This window comes from Oncorhynchus kisutch, linkage group LG20 (genome assembly GCF_002021735.2).
Source record: "Oncorhynchus kisutch isolate 150728-3 linkage group LG20, Okis_V2, whole genome shotgun sequence".
In the NCBI taxonomy this organism is placed as follows: domain Eukaryota; kingdom Metazoa; phylum Chordata; class Actinopteri; order Salmoniformes; family Salmonidae; genus Oncorhynchus; species Oncorhynchus kisutch.
The window spans coordinates 30,322,210-30,341,665 of NC_034193.2; the positions used below are offsets into that span (position 1 = coordinate 30,322,210).

At 42.9% G+C, this 19,456-nt stretch overlaps 1 protein-coding gene across 2 annotated transcripts in view; it reads left to right on the forward strand.

Moving 5' to 3' along the window:
* The first annotated feature begins 6,089 nt into the window (after window positions 1–6,089).
* LOC109865885 (protein FAM117A) overlaps window positions 6,090–19,456 on the forward strand; it is a 32,914-nt gene continuing 19,547 nt past the window's right edge. The window contains exons 1-3 of one of the 2 annotated variants that reach the window (XM_020454377.2): window positions 6,090–6,725; window positions 9,231–9,376; window positions 10,342–10,437. In XM_020454377.2, the coding sequence (XP_020309966.1) occupies window positions 6,602–6,725; window positions 9,231–9,376; window positions 10,342–10,437 (366 nt within the window). In that variant the 5' untranslated portion in view covers window positions 6,090–6,601. The remainder of the gene's footprint in view (window positions 6,726–9,230; window positions 9,377–10,341; window positions 10,438–19,456) is intronic. The other variant, XM_020454379.2, reaches the window with a different exon arrangement.

Here is a 19,456-nt window from a genome sequence, read left to right on the forward strand (position 1 = left end):
CGAGAGGGAGACGAGTGGAAGACGGCTTTCAGTACCACCCCCGGGCACTATGAGTACCTCTTCATGCCGTACGGGTTGATGAATGCGTCATCAGTCTTCCAAGCCTTTGTAGACAAGATTTTCAGGGCAGGGTGTAGTGGTGTATATTGATGACATTTTGATATACTCCGCTACACGCGCTGAGCATGTGTCCCTGGTGCGCAAAGTGCTTGGTCGCCTGTTGGAGCATGTACGTCAAGGCTGAGAAATGCCTGTTCTTCCAACAGTCCGTCTCCTTTCTAAGGTATCGCATTTCCACTTCAGGGGTGGAGATGGAGAGTGACCACATTGCAGCCGTGCTTAATTGGCCGACTCCCACCACGGTAAAGGAGGTACAGCGGTTCTTAGGGTTTGCCAACTACTACCGAAGGTTTATCCGGGTTTTTGGTCAGGTGGGGGCTCCCATTACCTCACTGCTGAAGGGGGGCCCAGTACGCTTGCAGTGGTCAGCTGAGGCGGACAGGGCTTTTGGTCACCTGAGGGCTCTGTTTACCTCTGTTTACCTTTGGCGTTCATAATGGAGGTGGACACGTCCGAGGCTGGGATAGGAGCGGTGCTCTCTCAGTGCTCGGGTATGCCACCTAAGCTCCGCCCCTGTGCCTTCTTCTCAAAGAAGCTCAGCCCGGCGGAGCGAAACTATGATGTGGAGGACCGGAAGCTGTTGGCTGTCGTCAAAGCCTTGAAGGCATGGAGACATTGGCTTGAGGGGGCTAAACACCCTTTTCTCATCTGGACTGACCAGCGCAATCTGGAGTACATCCGGGCGGTGAGGAGACTGAACCCTCGCCAGGCAAGGTGGGCCATGTTTTTCACTCATTTTGTGTTTACCCTTTCCTTACCGACCAGGCTCTCAGAATGTTAAGGCAGACACATTCTCCCGGCTGTATGACACAGAGGAGTGGCCCATGGATCCCAATCACATACTACCGGCCTCTTGCCTGGTGGCACTGGTAGTGTGGGAGCTGGACGCGGACCTTTAGCAGGCATTGGGTACAGAGCCCGCTCCCCCTCAGTGTCCTGCTGGGCGTCTGTACTGTCGGTCTGCTGTCCGCGACCGGCTGATCTATTGGGCCCACACGTCACCCTCCTCTGGTCATCCTGGTATCGGTCGGAGGGTGCGCTGTCTTAGTGGGAAGTACTTGTGGCCCACTTTAGCTAAGGACATGAGGATTTATGTATCCTCCTGCTCGGTGTGCGCCCAGTCAAGGCTCCTAGACACCTGCCCAGAGGTAAGTTACAACCCTTACCCATTCCACAACGGCCATGGTCGCACCTGTCGGTGGATTTCCTGACTGAACTTCCTTCTTCACAGGGTAACACCACGATCCTGTTCTTTTATCTTAGTCCTGTCATCTCCTCCCGTTGCCCGGTCTCCCTACGTCCCTACAGACTGCGGAGGCTCTATTTACACACGTCTTCCGGCTCTACGGGGTGCCTGAGGATATAGTGTCTGATCGGGTTCCCCAGTTCACGTCGAGGGTCTGGAAGGTGTTCAGGGAACGTCTGGGGGTCTAGGTCAGCCTTACCTCAGGTTTTCACCCGAGAGTAACAGGCAGGTGGAGAGAGTGAATCCGGATGTGGGTAGGTTTCTGAGGTCTTATTGCCAGGACCGGCCGGGGATGTGGGCAGCGTTCGTGCACTGGGCAGAGATGGTCCAGAACTCGCTCCACCACTCCTCCACTAACCTTTCTCCCTTCCAGTGTTTATTGGGGTATCAGCCGGTTCTGGCTCCTTGGCATCAGAGTCAGACCGAGGCTCCTGAAGCTGGACATGGGCGGCCTCCCATGTTTCCTCCGCATGCCGTACTGCGCCAGAAAGTGGGTCCAGACCGTCACAACAGTGGGGCCCCGGTGTTCGCACCGGGGGTCTGGCTCTCGACCCGAAACCTGCCCCTCCGCCTGCCCTGTCAGAGGCTGGGTCCGTGGTTTGTGGGGCCATTTAAAGTCCCGAGGAGAGTGAACGAGGTATGTTACAGGTTACAGCTTCCCCCCGATTACCGCATTAACCCCTCGTTCCATGTGTCTCTCTCCAGTGGTGGCTGGCCCGCTCCAGGAGTCTGAGGTACGGGAGGTTCCTCCGCCCCCTCTGGACATTAAGGTGGCCGCGGCGTACTCCGTTTGTCTCGAATGCTGGATTCGAGACGTCAAGCGAGGGGCCTTCAGTACCCCGTGGACTGGGAGGGGTATGGTCCAGAGGAGAGATGCTGGGTTCCGGTGGAGGGGGGGTGCTGTCACGACTTCCGCCGAAGTAGGTCCCTCTCCTTGTTCGGGCGGTGTTCGGCGGTCGACGTCACCGACCTTCTAGCCATCACTGATCCATTTTTAATTTTCCATTGGTTTTGTCTTGTCTTCCTTCACACCTGGTTCCAATCCCATCAATTACATGTTGTGTATTTAACCCTCTGTTTCCCCTCATGACCTTGTCGGAGATTGTTTTATTGTATGTGACTGTGCTAAAATTTGTTGTTGTGCGACAGGTTTTGTACCCACTTTGTTATTTTTATATATTTTGTTTTTTGGAGTTTGGTCAGCACTTATTAAAAGACTCTATACCAAGTTCATTCTCCTGCGCCTGACTTCCCTGCCACCAACACGCACCCATTACAGCACAGGCAAAATCCTACAGGATAACCTGGTGAAGTCTGCTTTTCAACAGACACTTGGAGACAAATTCACCTTTGAGCAGGACAATAACTTAAAACAAAAGGCCAAATATGCACTGGAGTTTCTGAGCAAGATAACATTGAATGTTCCTGAGTGGCCTAGTTACAGTTTTGCCTTAAATAGGCTTGAAAATCTGTCAAGACTTGAAAATGACTTTCTAGCAATGATCAACAACCAACTTGACAAAGCTTGAAGAATTTTAAAAAGAATAATGTTAAAATATTGTACAATCCAGGTGTGCATAGCTCTTACATGATGACCAGACGGCACAGGTGACATCGCACACATGTTGATTTTGGCCCCCCACACCAGCCGCAATCAGGACACTCAGGTTGAAGTATCAAAGTCTGAACCAACTATATTAATTTGGGGACATGTCAAAAAGCATTAAACATTTAGAGTAATTTAGCTAGCTAGCTTGCTGTTGCTAGCTCATTTGTCCTGGGAAATAAACATTAGGTTGTTATTTTCCCTGAAATGCACAAGGTCCTATAGGCTATACTCAGCCTTGTCTCAGGATGGTAAGTTGGTAGTTGAAGATATCCCTCTAGTGGTGTGGGGGCTGTGCTTTGGCAAAGTGGGTGGGGTTATATCCTTCCTGTTTGGCCCTGTCCGGGGGTGTCCTCGGATGGGGCCACAGTGTCTCCTGACCCCTCCTGTCTCAGCCTCCAGTATTTATGCTGCAGTAGTTTATGTGTCGGGGGCTAGGGTCAGTTTGTTATATCTGGAGTACTTCTCCTGTCCTATTCGGTGTCCTGTGTGAATCTAAGTGTGCGTTCTCTAATTCTCTCCTTCTCTCTTTCTTTCTCTCTCTCAGAGGACCTGAGCCCTAGGACCATGCCCCAGGACTACCTGACATGATGACTCCTTGCTGTCCCCAGTCCACCTGGCCGTGCTGCTGCTCCAGTTTCAGCTTCCACCTGACCGTGCTGCTGCTCCAGTTTCAACTGTTCTGCCTTATTATTATTTGACCATGCTGGTCATTTATGAACATTTGAACATCTTGGCCATGTTCTGTTATAATCTCCACCCGGCACAGCCAGAAGAGGACTGGCCACCCCACATAGCCTGGTTCCTCTCTAGGTTTCTTCCTAGGTTTTGGCCTTTCTAGGGAGTTTTTCCTAGCCACCGTGCTTCTACACCTGCATTGCTTGCTGTTTGGGGTTTTAGGCTGGGTTTCTGTACAGCACTTTGAGATATCAGCTGATGTACGAAGGGCTATATAAATACATTTGATTTGATTTGATTTTGAAGGTCCTCTATGCTGACAATTAATCCACAGATAAAATGGTGAACCGAGTTTGTTTCTAGAAATCTCTCTTTCAGGCTTCTTCTTTGGACTTTATATGGCGGTTGGCAACCAACGTTAAGGTGCATCACCACAACCAACTGGACTGAAGTGTGGGTCTCAGTGCAATGATTGAATAACATGCATATATATGTACATTTATTTTGCAACACTCGTGGTGTGGTCAGCATGTTAGAGACTTACCCAGAAAGACTCACAGCTGTAATCGCTGCCAAAGGTGATTTTAACATGTATTGACTCGGTGTGAATACTTATTTATTTAAATGTGATATTTCTATTGTTTTTTTATTAATACATTTGGAAAAAATATTAAAACGTGTTTTCACTATGTCATTATGGATTGTGTGTAGTTGGGTGAGAAAAACATATTTAATACATTTTGAATTCAGGCTGTAACACAGCAACATGTGGAATAAGTCAAGGGGTATGAGTACCTTTTGATGGTACTATATGTTGACTTATTGCATTTGCTATGTCACAATATAATGTTATCTCTACTGTAGTGCATGACCCATATCCATTCTTCTTCTTGAATGATATGTGTCTTTGTGTCATGCAGGTTCAAATATGGGTTCTAGTTCTGAAAGACGTGCCAGTTTGTACGAGCCTGATTTAAAAGTTATCTTGCATTGTTTTCAGTGCATTTTCTTATTTGACCTGAATGGAAGTACAAAAAATGCTATGATGAGACAATGCTCTGTTATGTTTCCGCCATTTGCCATTAAGTTCAAAATTAGACCCTTAAGATCTAAGAGAACCAATACTGTTGTGTACTTCACCAAACCTACCAGATCTTCCCCTTTTGTGGTCTTCCTCCTTTTGTATTCTAACTTTTATTAAACCAACACCCCTCCCCTTTAAAAAAGGAACCAGCCGAACAAAGACTGGGTCAGAGGATAGAGTCATTCATTCATTAGCACAGTCAAACAGACCTCTATGTCTGTTTGACTACAGCAAACAACTGATGTAGGTCTCTCGGGGAAGATGGTAATAGAGGATGTTGAGGAGTGAGGACACATTCCTGGTTGACATACTGTCCTATTAGTTCCCTAGGTATAACCCAATGATGTATACACACACACTCACACTCGCACACACATCTATGGTATGACCCCATGTGGGCTATGCTATAGGTCATGGAAGGTTTGCGAAGGGTAAGTGATTTTCTGTCATGACACTTTTTGACTTGTGAGGTCAGCAACACAAGACATGCAGTATGTACACTGTGTGCGTGGACATGAGGTAGTAAGCGTGACCATTTGTGATAATGCTGCTCATTCACTCCCTCCCATTTCAGGGAGGCCGATGCAATGGCCTGTTATCTCTGGTGTAGGTTGAAGTTCCACTTGAATTGCTGATCTAGGGTCAGTTTTGCTTTGTACCTACCAGTGGGTAACCTTTAAATATTGGTTGATTAATGCTGATCTAGAATTTGTGGTTAAAGGCTACTACTTCTGGTTTGAGTGTTATCTCTATCCCCTCTCCGGTCACAGCATTGGCACTCCCTCTCTCACAGCTCAGGGAAAGTTATCTATCACAACGCACACTGTCACACACCACCCATGTTCCACAATCGCCCCTCTGCGGAGATACACCTAGTTGTCCACCCTCAGACACAAACACACTAACACACTGATTACATAAGAGTGAGCCTGTTATTAGAATGAATGAAGATATGCTTATGCTTTGAATTAATTAATAATGGATGGATGGATAATGGATGTATAGATGAATGTCATATGAAGACTGTCCATTGTGCACAACGAATATTATTTCAGGATTTCAGGTTAAAAGTCATTTTAAACAACGATATTGAAATGCAACATTTTATAAGCTTGAATAGCCTAGGCTATGTGATAAGATTTTGAATCAGTGTCCAGTTTGATTATCCCAGTTTTGAAACAAAAACAAGAGAACGTTCAAATCAATATGACAAATGAATTGGGCAGTGACATGTTTTTTCTGTCACAGTGATCGATTGGTAGTGAGTTGCTCAATGGACTTATGGTAATACATTTCACTAACCAACCAAATCTCAGATTCAAAACTGGACCCACCCCGCATAATTACATCCACACGAGCGTGAAAGTTGTTTGAGTTGGCGTCAATCAACAACGCAAGAAACTCCACCGTGACCACCTCAACTTAGTTGGTGATCAAAATAAGTTCCACTGCGAATAATTATGATGATATATCGTTTACTAAGAAGACTCGTGATATGTAGTTTATTAACTTACTGAGGTTGGACTGCTTCCTTCTTTGACAAAAGTGCTGCAATTGCTCAGTATCGTCACAAAGGAACTCTGCTGGCTGGCTAGCTAGCTAACTCGCACGAGCAAAGAAGATCCATTTAACTATTTCTTAGGCATAGCCCAGTTAGAACACTATTTAGCTAGCTACCCATTAAAAACACGCACTGACTTGAATAGTTATCAACGTGAAGTAGCTAAGATCTCAGAGGGAACAGGTAGCCGCTGTTTTAGCTTGAGTGAGACCTCCCCAGTCAAGTTCTAGAAGTTTGGTATTCTAGCATTTACCAGAAATCCAACGAGGGCTAACTAAAACCTTGAGTTGCAGCCGTCTTGGGAAGATGTCTTGCCGAAGCGGAGTCAGCCAGACCCGGGGAGACACTTCTGGTCCACAGCCTTTGAGAGCAACAGTTCCATTCCAACTGCACAGCAAAGCACAGACCAGCTTGAAAAATGGCAAGTCCGGTATGGTAAACACAGACAGTACAGATATAGCTAGCTAAGGTTACCTACATGTTTTGATTTTCATTGAGTATCTCATTCAACATAAACCCAAACAAACAGTGGTAGAAATGAGCGTGGGTGAGAAAATAAGGTCTTGCAATTATACTGTTAATTGTTCATTTATGGTAACTGCTTTCAAAAGTTATGCTTTCATCTGATGACAACCAGTGAAATGTACAACAGAACAATTTAATAAGTGCCTGCCAAAGGAAATGGTTGAAACAATGTTACACCCATTCAACCATCCAATGCTGAATAAGGTCACTTGAACAAAAACAGACAAAATGGCTGTAATATACAGCAATTACTAATATTACTCTATGCTACATAACTTAGATTGTATGACTTAATTTGAAACTGTCATATAACAGTGGTAGTAATACAGCTGTACTATTGGAACCTTCCGGCAACAGTTACTAGTTAAAACAGGTTGAACACCTTTCTGGGCTTCATGAATTATCATTCTCCCCATCACCAAATACAACTAAAAGAAGTGTAATGGGGTTCTACACCAACTTTTTCCACTGGTGGCACCAGCACATGATTTGGTCCACACACTTGTTTTAACAAAAAAAATGATACTTGACCTAGTTTGAGTCCTATAATGTGCCCTCATTCTGTACAGAACCAGGCTTAACAATGGCTATTGATCTTTTAAATGACCATGCCCTTGTTCTTACATTGATTTGGATAGATTTACTGTAACAGCAAAGAAAAGAGACTGCTCAAATAAAGTGCAAAATGTATTTATTGCAGATGTCGACGGTTGTTCTTTTCTGCGAAATCCTCTAGAGAGCAGAATTTCAAAAACAATTTTGTTTTTCAGTGTCAACAACAGTGCGTAAAACTACATCGGGTGACCATTTATGAGGTCTGGGAGAAATGCCTTATTTTTTGTTGTGTGTTACCGTTTAATTCAGGTGCACACCAGCCAGACAGTTGTTTGACAAGCAGTGTTTCTGTAGCGCACTTTGTAGTTACCTTTTTAATTGCCTTTCCATCTACCCTAGAACGGTTAGGCTATCAATAGCATCGTTAATGGCTACGCAAAGTAGTGGACATAGGTCCTATGCTCACTGCACATGCAATTGAAAGATACTGGTCCCAAAATATTTAATTACTGGCCCGGTCAAGATCTGACTGGAAAGTGAATGATGTGTGCATCATTTCAATAGCAGGTGATTTTATTTATATAGAGCTCATAAATATTGACAAGTCAAATTCAAGGAATTTCAAATACTTTTTCATTTTATATCTAATTGTTTTAGCCTATAGGGGAAAAATGTATGCAAAATGGTATACATTACCGCTTTTAAGAATATATATATATATATATATATATATGGGCTCCCGAGTGGCGCAGAGGTCTAAGGCACTGCATCTCGGTGCTAGAGGTGTCACTACAGACTCTGGTTTGATTCCAGGCTGTATCACAACTGGCCGTGATTGGAAGTCCCTTAGGGTGGCGCCCAATTTGCCCAGCGTCATTGTAAATAAGAATTTGTTCTTAACTGACTTGCCTAGTTAAATAAATATGAAAAATATATATTCTTTATAGGCCTACCCAATGCATTGACATTGACATTATTTTTACATTCTAACATTTGTCAGAATAATGTGGGCATTGCCTGATTTAAATGGGGTTGAGGTCAGAGCTCTGTGCATGCCAGTGAAGTTCTTCCACACCGATCTCGACAAACCATTTCTTTATGGACCTCGCTTTGTGCAATGGGGCATTGTCATGCTGAAACGGGGAAGGGCCTTCCCCAAACTGTTGCCACAAAGTTGGAAGCACTGAATCATCTCGAATGTTGTTGTATGCTGTAGCGTTAGGATTTCCCTTCACTGGAACAAAGGGGCCTAGCCTGAAAACAGCCCCAGACCATTGTTCATCCTCCACCAAACTTGACACTTCGCACTATGCATTGGGGCAGGTAGTTTTTCCTGCATCCGCCAAACCCAGATTCGTCCATCGGCCTGCCAGATGGTGAAGTGTGAGTTCACTCCAGAGAACGTGTTTCCACTGCTCTAGAGTCCAATGGTGGTGAGCTTTACACCACTCTAGCTGACGTTTGGCATTGCGCATGGTGATCTTGGGCTTGTGTGCGGCTGCTCGGCAATGGAAACCCATTTCATGAAGCTCCTGCCGAACTGTTCTTGCAATTGGCATTGAGGAGTGTTTCTGTCAGTTATAATGCCCTTTTGTGGGGAAAAACACATTCTGATTGGCTGGGCCCGGCTCCCCAGTGGTTTGGCACTGGCTGCTAAGTGGGTGGGCCTATGCCCTCCAAGGTCCACCAATGGCTACACACCTGCCTAGTCGTGAAATCCATAGATTTGGGCCCAATTAATTTATTTCAATGGACTGATTACCTTATATGAACTGTAACTCAGTAAAATCTCTGAAATTGTTGCATGTTGCATTTCTATGCATGTTAAAATTCTCCTCCTTTTCATTGTTATCAGAGAAGAAGACCAAAGCGCGACAGGTGACCCCTGGGATGCGGCGGACACTCTCTCTGGATGCCATTGTGGGCCCCTACCTGCAGGGCCACTGGCCCAAAGAGCCCGAGGGCCAGGCAGGCCTCTGCAGGAAGAACCAATCAACCCAGGTGACTACCTTCCATTGAATCCTCTGACAAATATCCTTTTGTTATATTTCTTCCATTTTGTATCTGAATGGGGAAAGTCACAAAGTTTTTGATTTAAGTTCCGGGATGGTAGTTATATGTTCTGCTAGTTATGCTTTGTTAGGAACATTAAGTTATATGTATGTAGAATAAAAACAGACAAAATTATCTACAATAGGCTATGCCTACATCATTCGACTCATGTTTTGAGGTTAATAGTAGCCAGCACAAGTGACCGTAAATTACCTGTAGAAGTATTTGTCTAGGCTTTGGAGAGGTTGCATTTAGGTCTGGGCTTGTAGCAGAGGATTGAGTGTGAGTGAAAAGGCAAGTACTGAGAGACAAAAAAATGAGTGTTAGGTGGTGGTTCTGCACTCTGAAGGAGTGAGAACCACAGTCGTGTGAACATGTCTGGAGTCAGCTGACAGGGCCTTTTTTTGTTGCGCAGCAGGCTGCACCCATCCTATCTGTGTGCTTGCGCTCTGCAGGGACTCGCCACTAGCCCACATCCTCTCCCTCTTTCTCCATTTCTCTGAGGCTTGAGAGGCAGCAAGCAGACTAGGTGTGTGTGTAGGGGTACGGTGTGAGTCTCTTACCTCAAGCCCTTATGCTCTGCTCTCTCTCTGCAAAGATTTGTGTTTTCATGCATGATGTAATGTCACTTAAGCATAAAGCATATCTGGTAATAGATGATGGACATGACACAATGTGTCTTACATGTCCCCTCTGTCCTAGTCAAAAGGTCAATGTTGCACGTTATTAGACATTATTCAATGCCCTAAACATTTTTAAAAAACAATTGAAGACACCAATGCACTTATGTGTTTTTTTAACTTGCATTAGGCATGGATAAAATGTTTTTGATTCCATGTGGTGAACCCCTCATGACATGGAATAACATGTGACTTAGGAAGATGATAATGATGACACTGCTCTTCCTCCTCCAGACGCCTGACTCGTGGTCAGACGAGGCTTCGAACAGGAAAGGCAGCGAAGGGCACAAACGCTCTGCATCGTGGGGCAGTGCTGAGCACCTACAGGAGGTATGTAATACACTGACACCCACTCACATCGCATGAAATCACAAGTGTTTGTGTGAACAGGAGTTGAAATCTCTTAGGTCTCAAAAAGACAGACGGGTTGCAAAACTCCCGGTAATTTACCAAAGTTAGCACATTGTTTAGACATTTTGGTAATTAAGGAAATTATGGAAACTTTGGTTATTTATATTTGAATAATAAAACAAAATATATTAATTAGGGATGTAACGATTGACCGATGCGCATTACTCCCCTATTTTTAAATGTTTAAGATACAAGTGCGTGGGTCCGTGCACCCCAAACCGTTCCAAATGTAGCATGCATTGGTCAGAAAATGGATTCAAATGTTACGAATTGCCGGTTCGTATTTTTCTTTGGCTCCTATTACATTATTTCTACCTTCTGGAAATACCTAATCTTTTCTGACAAGTGATGTCAAACTGCATGTAACTGTGTTGAGTCATTGATCTACAAGTAATTTTGCATGCCCCACAACCCCAGGCAATAAATGGCTTATGTGATATTAGGCTTTATTAGTTTTGACAACCTATGAAATTTGCTAGGTTATTGTTATCGATGTGCTGTTGAAATTGTGTTTTGCCGGTATTAAAGTAGCTACCGGAGAGACAACTGTCATCTGGTTATACCTGCTTTACATGGCTTACAATACATTTTATTTGAATGTTCAGGTACACCATCAGCAATCGTTTGAAGAAAAACTACCAAAACTATCAGTGTATATGGTCATTTTTAGATATACAGGTTAAAGTTACAACATTTTATAGACAGCAATCCCTTTTGAGAGGTGCTCTGTGTGGCCAAAGCGAGAGGAGCAGACAATATCACTCTGTAAAAACGTCCAAGTGTTCAGAACCAGTTGATTTGCGATAAGGGGGTGAAATCCAAAGTTGTGCTATATATTTATTGCCTACAGTGCATTAGGAAAGTATTCAGATCCTTTCCCTTTTCAAAATATTTTTACGTTACAGCCTTATTGTAAAATGGTTTAAAACATTTCCCTCATCAATCTACACACAATACCCCATAATTACAAAGCAAAAATAGGTTTTTAGAAATGTTTGCAAATTTATAAAATAAAAACTGATACCTTATTTACATAAGAATTCAGAGGAATTGTCCATAGAGCTCCGTGACATGATTGTGTCAAGGCACAGATCTGGGAAGGGTAACATCACATTTCTGCAGCATTGAAGGTCCCCAAGAACACTGACCTCAATCATTCTTCAATGTAAGAAGTTTGGAACCACCAAGACTTCCTAGAGCTGGCAACCTGGCCAAACTGAGCAATCGGGGGAGAAGTGCCTTTGTAAGGGAGGTGACCAGGAACCCGATGGTCACTCTGACAGAGCTCCAGAGTTTCTCTGTGGCAATGGGAGAACCTTCCAGAAGGACAACTATCTCTGCAGCACTCCAATCAGGCCTTTATAGTAGAGTGGCTAGACTGAAGCCCCTCAGTAAAAGGCACATGACTGGCGTCTGAGTTTGCCAAAAGGCACCTAAAGTACTCAGACCATGAGAAACAAGATTCTCTAGTCTGATGAAACCAAGATTGAACTCTTTGGCCTGAAAGCGTCACGTCTGAAGGAAACCTGGCACCATCCCTACGTTGGAGCGTGGTGGTGGTGGCAGCATCATGTTGTGGGGATTTATTTCAGGGACTAAGAGACCAGCCAGGATCGAGGGAAAGATTAATGGAGCAAAGTACAGAGAGATCCTTGATGAAACCTGCTCCAGAGTGCTCAGGACCTCAGACCGGGGCAAAGGTTCACCTTCCAACAGGACAACGACCCTAAGCACACAGCCAAGACTATGCAGGAGTGGCTTCCTGACAAGTCTCTGAATGTCCTTCAGTGGTCCAGCCAGAGCCCGGACTTGAACCAATCGAACATCTCTGGAGATACCTGAAAACAGCTGTGCTGCGATGTTCCCCATCCAACCTGACAGAGTAGCGTCATACCCAAGAAGACTTGAGGCTGTAATTGCTGACAAAGGCGCTTCAACAATTGTGGGCGGCAGGTAGCCTAGTGGTTAGAGCGTTTAGGCCATTAACCGAAAGGCTGGTGGATCGAATCCCCGAGCTGACAAGGTAAAAAAAATCTGTCGTTCAGCCCCTGAACAAGGCAGTTAACCCACTATTTCTAGGCCGTCATTGTAAATAATAATTTGTTCTTAACTGGCTTGCCTAGTAAAATAAAGGTAAAACAAACAATGTACTGAGTGAAGGGTCTTAATACTTGTGTAACTAATATTTAATATTTTATTATGAATATTTTGAATTTGCAAAAATGTCTAAATCAGTTTTTGCTTTGTCGTTGTGGGGCATTATGTGTAGCTTGAGAACCTAAAATGGATTTAAGGCTGTAAGGTAACAAAATATGGAAAAGTCAAGGGGTCTGAATAATTTCCGAATACACTATGTCATACCTGATAAAAAAAAAAATATATATATATAATACATTTGATTTGATACAATCTAGTGTGTGTGACGGTGATTTCAGTGGGGGGGACAAAACACACAAGTCCCCAAGTCCAGAACAGATTTCGGGAAACTACATGGAACTCTATTCCACATCAAGTTACTCGTGCAAGCAGTAAAATCAGATTATTTTATTTTTTCAAAGATAAAACTACACCTTGTGCAACAACGCGGACTGCACTCTACACACGTCAGTAAAGGCTCCTCAGGAGAAAGGAGAGGACCACACTTAAAATATTTAAAAGTTATCCTTTTTAGATAAAAACTATACTAAATATATTTGCATGTCACCAATTAATTGATTACAAGTATTTGCAATGAAGATCTACAGTAGCCTCAACAGCACTAGGGTAGCACTATGGTGTAGCTAGAGGACAGATAGCTTCCGTACTCCTCTGAGTACATTGACTTCAATACAAAATCTAGGAGGCTCATGTTTCTCACCCCCTTACATAGACTTACACAGTAATTATGACAACTTCCAGAGGATGTCCTTCAACCTATCAGAGCTCTTGCAGCATGAAATGACGTTGTCCACCTAATCAAAGGATCAGAGAATGAATCTAGTACTGAAAGCATAAGCTACAGCTAGCTAGCACTGCAGTGCATAAAATGTGGTGAGTATTTGACTCAAAGAGAGAATAATTGAACAGTTTTGAACACTTATTTCTTCCAAAATGAAGGAGAAGCGAGAGATTTCGTCACTTTTTTCAGTTTTACATATGTATAGCAAATGCAGCTAGCTAGTTTAGCCTGCTCAGAGGGATGCTATGTTAGCTAGCTGGCTATGACTATCCAACACAACAATGGAACTCTTCCAAGTCAAGGTAAGCTTTTTGTTTTACAAATTTATTGCCACTGGGGCCTGCCTGTGTAAATGCTAATCTGCTTACTGACTACACGGTAACGTTACTGCATAATTGTATCGGGTTTACTAACTCGTTAGTTCTATTAGCTATGTTGACTATGATTTTACGTTAGCTAATATGGTGACGATGTAGACTGTCTGTAGTGGTTATGATATGGTTTGGCTTGGAAAGGTTTTTTCGCCTGGTCGCATTAAGTCCTCAAGCGAAGGGAAAAGGTGAGCAGAGGAGAGCGCATAAATGCGAGAAGTAATACAACGTGGCTGCTATGAAAGTGAACTGTTTATGTGTGATCAGGGGTGTATTCATTCCGCCGATTCTGTTGAAAAACTATTTTTAAACGGAAGGAAATGAAACTGGGATTAACATACCTGAATTTGTCCATTAGGAACACTTGTTTCTATTGGACAACTTAAACGGCACCAACTGCCACGGACACGTACATTGTAATATTGTTGTATGGTGGTATTGTACATTTTTTGTATTGTAGATATGTAGTTGTCTAATAATATATGATCTCCTGTCATTTATTTTATTTATTTTTTGTTTGACGTGTTTGGCCCCAGGAAGAGTAGCTGCTGTAAAAAATATATATATAATAATACAAAAACTGGCTACATTGCCCCCCCCTAATCTGATAGTGGTAGTGTGGTGACAGATGCCTTGTCTCCCTTATGGCTCAGCTCAGGTGCCTACATAGTACATATAGCATAGACATACATTTACACAAACAGTACATACAGTATAGATATACAATTACACACACGTCAGCTCAGATTTAGACAGGCAGTCCACTAATTGATATTTTGACTTATCAGATCAACTCTGAAAAAGATGTGAAAAGGTCTCATCTGATTGGTCAAAAGACCAATTAGTGGATTTTTTTTTTTGAATTGGGCTGCCTGTGTGAACGCTGCTAGAGGCCCAACTCTGGAGCCTCATCAGCAGCAGATTTGATTTAGAATGGAAAATGAATGTTTACGCAACAAATATTAGTCCAATTAAAATGTGTATTTTCAGAGCGCATGTATCTAGATGCGTATCTAATCGCCCCTAATATTCATGTCTGTGTTGATGAGTTACTAGTAGATAGACCTTGTGGTTCAGGAGTGAATAGCCTAATTAATGGGGGGGAGAAACATAATTTGCAATTAACTCTGCAACTCATCCAACTATTGACTTTTTCACAACTGTGACCATTTCTGCCCCAAAACACATACAACAAAGATATATATTAACATAGTTACATTAAAAAAATCTAAAATATAAAGGATATTCCATTCTGAAACACTCATTTAACAGCAACTGTATTCAAATCCACTCATTTGAAGGGGAGTCCACATAATTTTGTATATATTTTGCATGTGAAAATGCCACGTTTCCATGTTTTGTAGTAAAGAATATAGAGGAAGATGAGTTTCCAATGACGTCATGCCTACTCATAATTTAAAATCACATGATGAACATCAATGATGTCATTGAAAACACTTATCTTCCTAAATGTTTTACTACAAAACATAGAAACGTGCCATTTTCACATGATTTAATTTTATCTTTCTGAGTGGAAACATTTGTAAGAAACATGTTTTGGTTTATTTCATAACCATAATCTGAGTTTTGTAAAAAAATATTTTAAAAAATTGTACTGCTCTGTGTGGGGCGGCAGTTAGCCTAGCGGTTAAGAGTGTTGGGCCAGTAACTGAAAGGTCAATGGTTCGAATCGCGAGCCAACTAATTGCTCCTGTAAGTCACTCCAAATAAGTTTCTGCTAAATGACTAAAATTAATGTGAGCAATGAGTGTGGTTTTTCTGATAATGTTTAGGGAGCACGCACGCCTGAGCATGCATAAAGTACCTGGCCTGCTCCGCGCAAATGTAGGAAAGTGCTCAATTGAGAATGTCTGATTTGTCTAAACTCACCATGTCCACCACTAATAAACTAACTCATCAAAGTTTGTTTTTCAACATCCGTTATGAATAGGTCCCTCACAGTATCTGAAAAGTCTCACAAATACTCTACCGGCTTCGATAATCACCAAGCCTCAGTGTGAGAGCAAAATATCATGATCTGATGATCCCATATGTCTAGTGGAAAGGTCATAAAATACCTGAAATGTTTCCCTTGTGCAAAAATAGCTGTCTGTCCCAAGCTCATTGGCAAGGGAAACTGAGCCCCCGGAATAGGCTAGTTAATACAATGTTGCAAGTTCCATAGCAATGGCATTCGGGCTGGATCCATTTGATACGATGTTGTAACTTTGCTAGAGGGCTGGATAAATTTGATACTTTGCACTTCAGTAGTGATGGCTCAAGTCAAGACAGATGGATAGAAGTGGAGGCAGACAGGCAGAGTAGAGAGATGAATGCGAATGAAAGAACCTGAATTTTCATCCACGTTTTTTTTTATTTGTCAGCGTTAGGCTTATGTATTTTACTTAGTCGACAATGGAATTCATAACCTATAGGCCAATGCAGCAGTAGGCTTATCTCTGAGTTCCATACGCACAATTCTTTACACCGTGATCCATCGGCAGCTATCAAGAGGTTGGTGCTCTCATATTAGTTACATTTTTTCTTTCAGGTTTTTATGATTAACCACAACAATAATTTTGAGAAACAAAACCGTTATTGAAAGTAAACTGTTCCACAAATGTGCGTATGAAAATCATAACTAAGAAATAGGTTAAAATATCCGAGATTCTCACGTGGCCCATTGTATTATTGGGCTATATCAGCCAATGGTTGACATATACTGAATAAAAGCAACATGTACAGTGTTGGTCCCATGTTTCATGAGCTGAAATAAAAGATCACATAAATTTTACATAAGCACAAAAAGCTTATTTCTCAAATGTTGTGCACAAGTTGGTTTACATGCCTGTTTGTGAGCATTTCTCCTTTGCAAAGAAAATCCATCCAACTGACGGGTGTGGCATATTAAAAAGCTGATTAAACAGCATGATCATTACACAGGTACACCTTGTGCTGGGGACTGTAAAACACACAAAAAAAATGTTTTTATCACACACAATTGGCATGCTGACTGCAGGAATGTCCACCAGAGCTGTTGCCAGAGAACTGAGTGGTCACTTCTCTACAATAAGCTCCCTCTAACATAATTTTAGAGAATTTGTTAGTAAGTCCAACTGGCCTCACATCCGGCTTCTTCACCTGCGGGATGGTCTGAGACGAGCCACACGGACAGCTGATGAAACTGTGTTTCCACAACCAAAGAATTTCGGCACAAATGGTTAAAACCATCTCGGGAAGCTCATCTGCATGCTTGTTGTCCTCACCAGGGCCTTGACATGACTGCAGTTTGGCATCTTAACCGACTTCAGTGGGCAAATGCTCACCTTCGATGGCCAATGGAACGCTGGAGAAGTGTGCTTTTCACAGATGAATCCCGGTTTCAACTGTAGACACTGTGTATGGCGTCGTGTGGGCAAGCAGGTTAAGAGTGCCCCATGGTGGGGTTATGGTTTGGGCAGGCATAAGCTACGGACAACGAACACAATTGCTTTTTATCCATGCCAATTTGAATGCACAGAAATACCTTTATGAGATCCTGAGGCCCATTGTCGCACCATTCATTCTCCGCCATCACCTCATATTTCAGCATAATACACGGCCCCATGTCGCAAGGATCTGTACACAATTCCTGAAAGCTGAAAATGTCCTAGTTCTTCTATTGCCTGCATACTCACCAGACATGTCACCCGTTTGAGCATGTTTGGATCGACATGTACGACAGCGTGTTCCAGTTCCCACCAAGATCCAACAACTTCGCCCAGCCATTGAAGAGTAGGACAACATTCCACATGCCACAATCAACAGACTGATCCACTCTATGCGAAGGAGATGTCACTCTGCATGAGGCAAATGGTGGTCACGCCAGATGCTGACTGGTGTTCTGACCCATGCCCCTACCTTAAGGTATCTGTGACCAACCGATGCATATCTGTATTAATTTCAATTAACTGATTTCCTAATGAACTCTAACTCAATAAAATCTTTGAAATTGTTGCGTTTGATCTTTTTTGTTCAGTGTAGTTTGAAAATGTTGAAGTGAAATATAGGAGACTGAACACTTGACTTGAGCCATATTTTGCATAACTTTTAGGAGTGGGATGATTTGCAAGCAGAGTGAAATGCATGTCATATTTATTTCCCAGTCCATGTCTAAACTATAGCCTACCATATTATGGAAGTTAAAGACAACTTCTCCACCCATGTAGCATAGTATACAGGCTATTTCATTGAGACCACACACAGTTGAAGTCGAAAGTTTACATACACCTTAGCCAAATACATTTAAACTCAGTTTTTCACAATTCCTGACATTTAATCCTAGTAAAAATTCCCTGTCTTAGGTCAGTTAGGATCACCGCTTTATTTTAAGAATGAAATGTCCGAATAATAGCAGATAATTGTTTCCGCTTTTATTTCATTGCATTCCCAGTGGGTCAGAAGTTTACATACACTCCATTAGTATTTGGTAGCATTGCCTTTGAATTGTTCAACTTGGGTCAAACGTTTTGTGTAGCCTTCCACAAGCTTCCCACAATGAGTTGGGACTTTTGGCCCATTCCTCCAGAGCTGGTGTAACTGAGTCAGGTTTGTAGGCCTCCTTGCTCGCACACGCTTTTTCATTTCTGCCCACATTTTCTATAGGATTGAGATCAGGGCTTTGTGATGGCCACTCCAATACCTTGACTTTGTTGTCCTTAAGCCATTTTGCCGCAACTTTGGAAGTATGCTTGGGGTCATTGTCCATTTGGAAGATCCATTTGCGACCAAGCTTTAACTTCCTGACTGATGTTGCTTCAATATATCCACATAATTTTCCTACCTCGTGATGCTATCTATTTGGGAAGTGCACCAGTCCCTCCTGCAGCAAAGCACCCCCTCAACATGATGCTGCCACCCCGTGCTTCACGGTTGGGATGGTGTTCTTCGGCTTGCAAGCCTCCCCCTTTTTCCTCCAAAAATAACGATGGTCATTATGGCCAAACAGATCTATTTTTGTTTCATCAGACTAGGGACATTTTTCTAAAAAGTACAATCTTTGTCCCCATGTGCAGTTACAAACCGTAGTCTGAATTGTTTTATTGTTTTAGGTTTTGGGGCAGTGGCTTCCTTGCTGAGCAGCCTTTCGGGTTTTGTCGATATAGGACTTGTTTTACTGTGGATATAGATACTTTTGTACCTTTTTCCTCCAGCATCTTCACAGGGTCCTTTGCTGTTGTTCTGGGATTGATTTGCACTTTTCGCACCAAAGTACGTTCATCTCTAGGAGACATAACACGTCTCCTTCCTGAGCGGTATGACGGCTGCGTGGTCCCATGGTGTTTATACTTGCGTACTATTGTTTGTACAGATGAACGTGGTACCTTCAGGCGTTTGGAAATTGATGAACCAGACTTGTGGAGGTCTACCATTCTTTTTCTGGTGTCTTGGCTGATTTCTTTTGATTTTCCCATGATGTCAAGCATCGAGGCACTGAGTTTGAAGGTAGGCCTTGAAATACAACCACAGATACACCTCCAATTGACTCAAATGATGTCAATTAGCCTTTCAGAAGCTTATAAAGCCAAGCTGTTTAAAGGTACAGTCAACTTAGTGTATGTAAACTTCTGAGCCATTGGAATTGTGACCC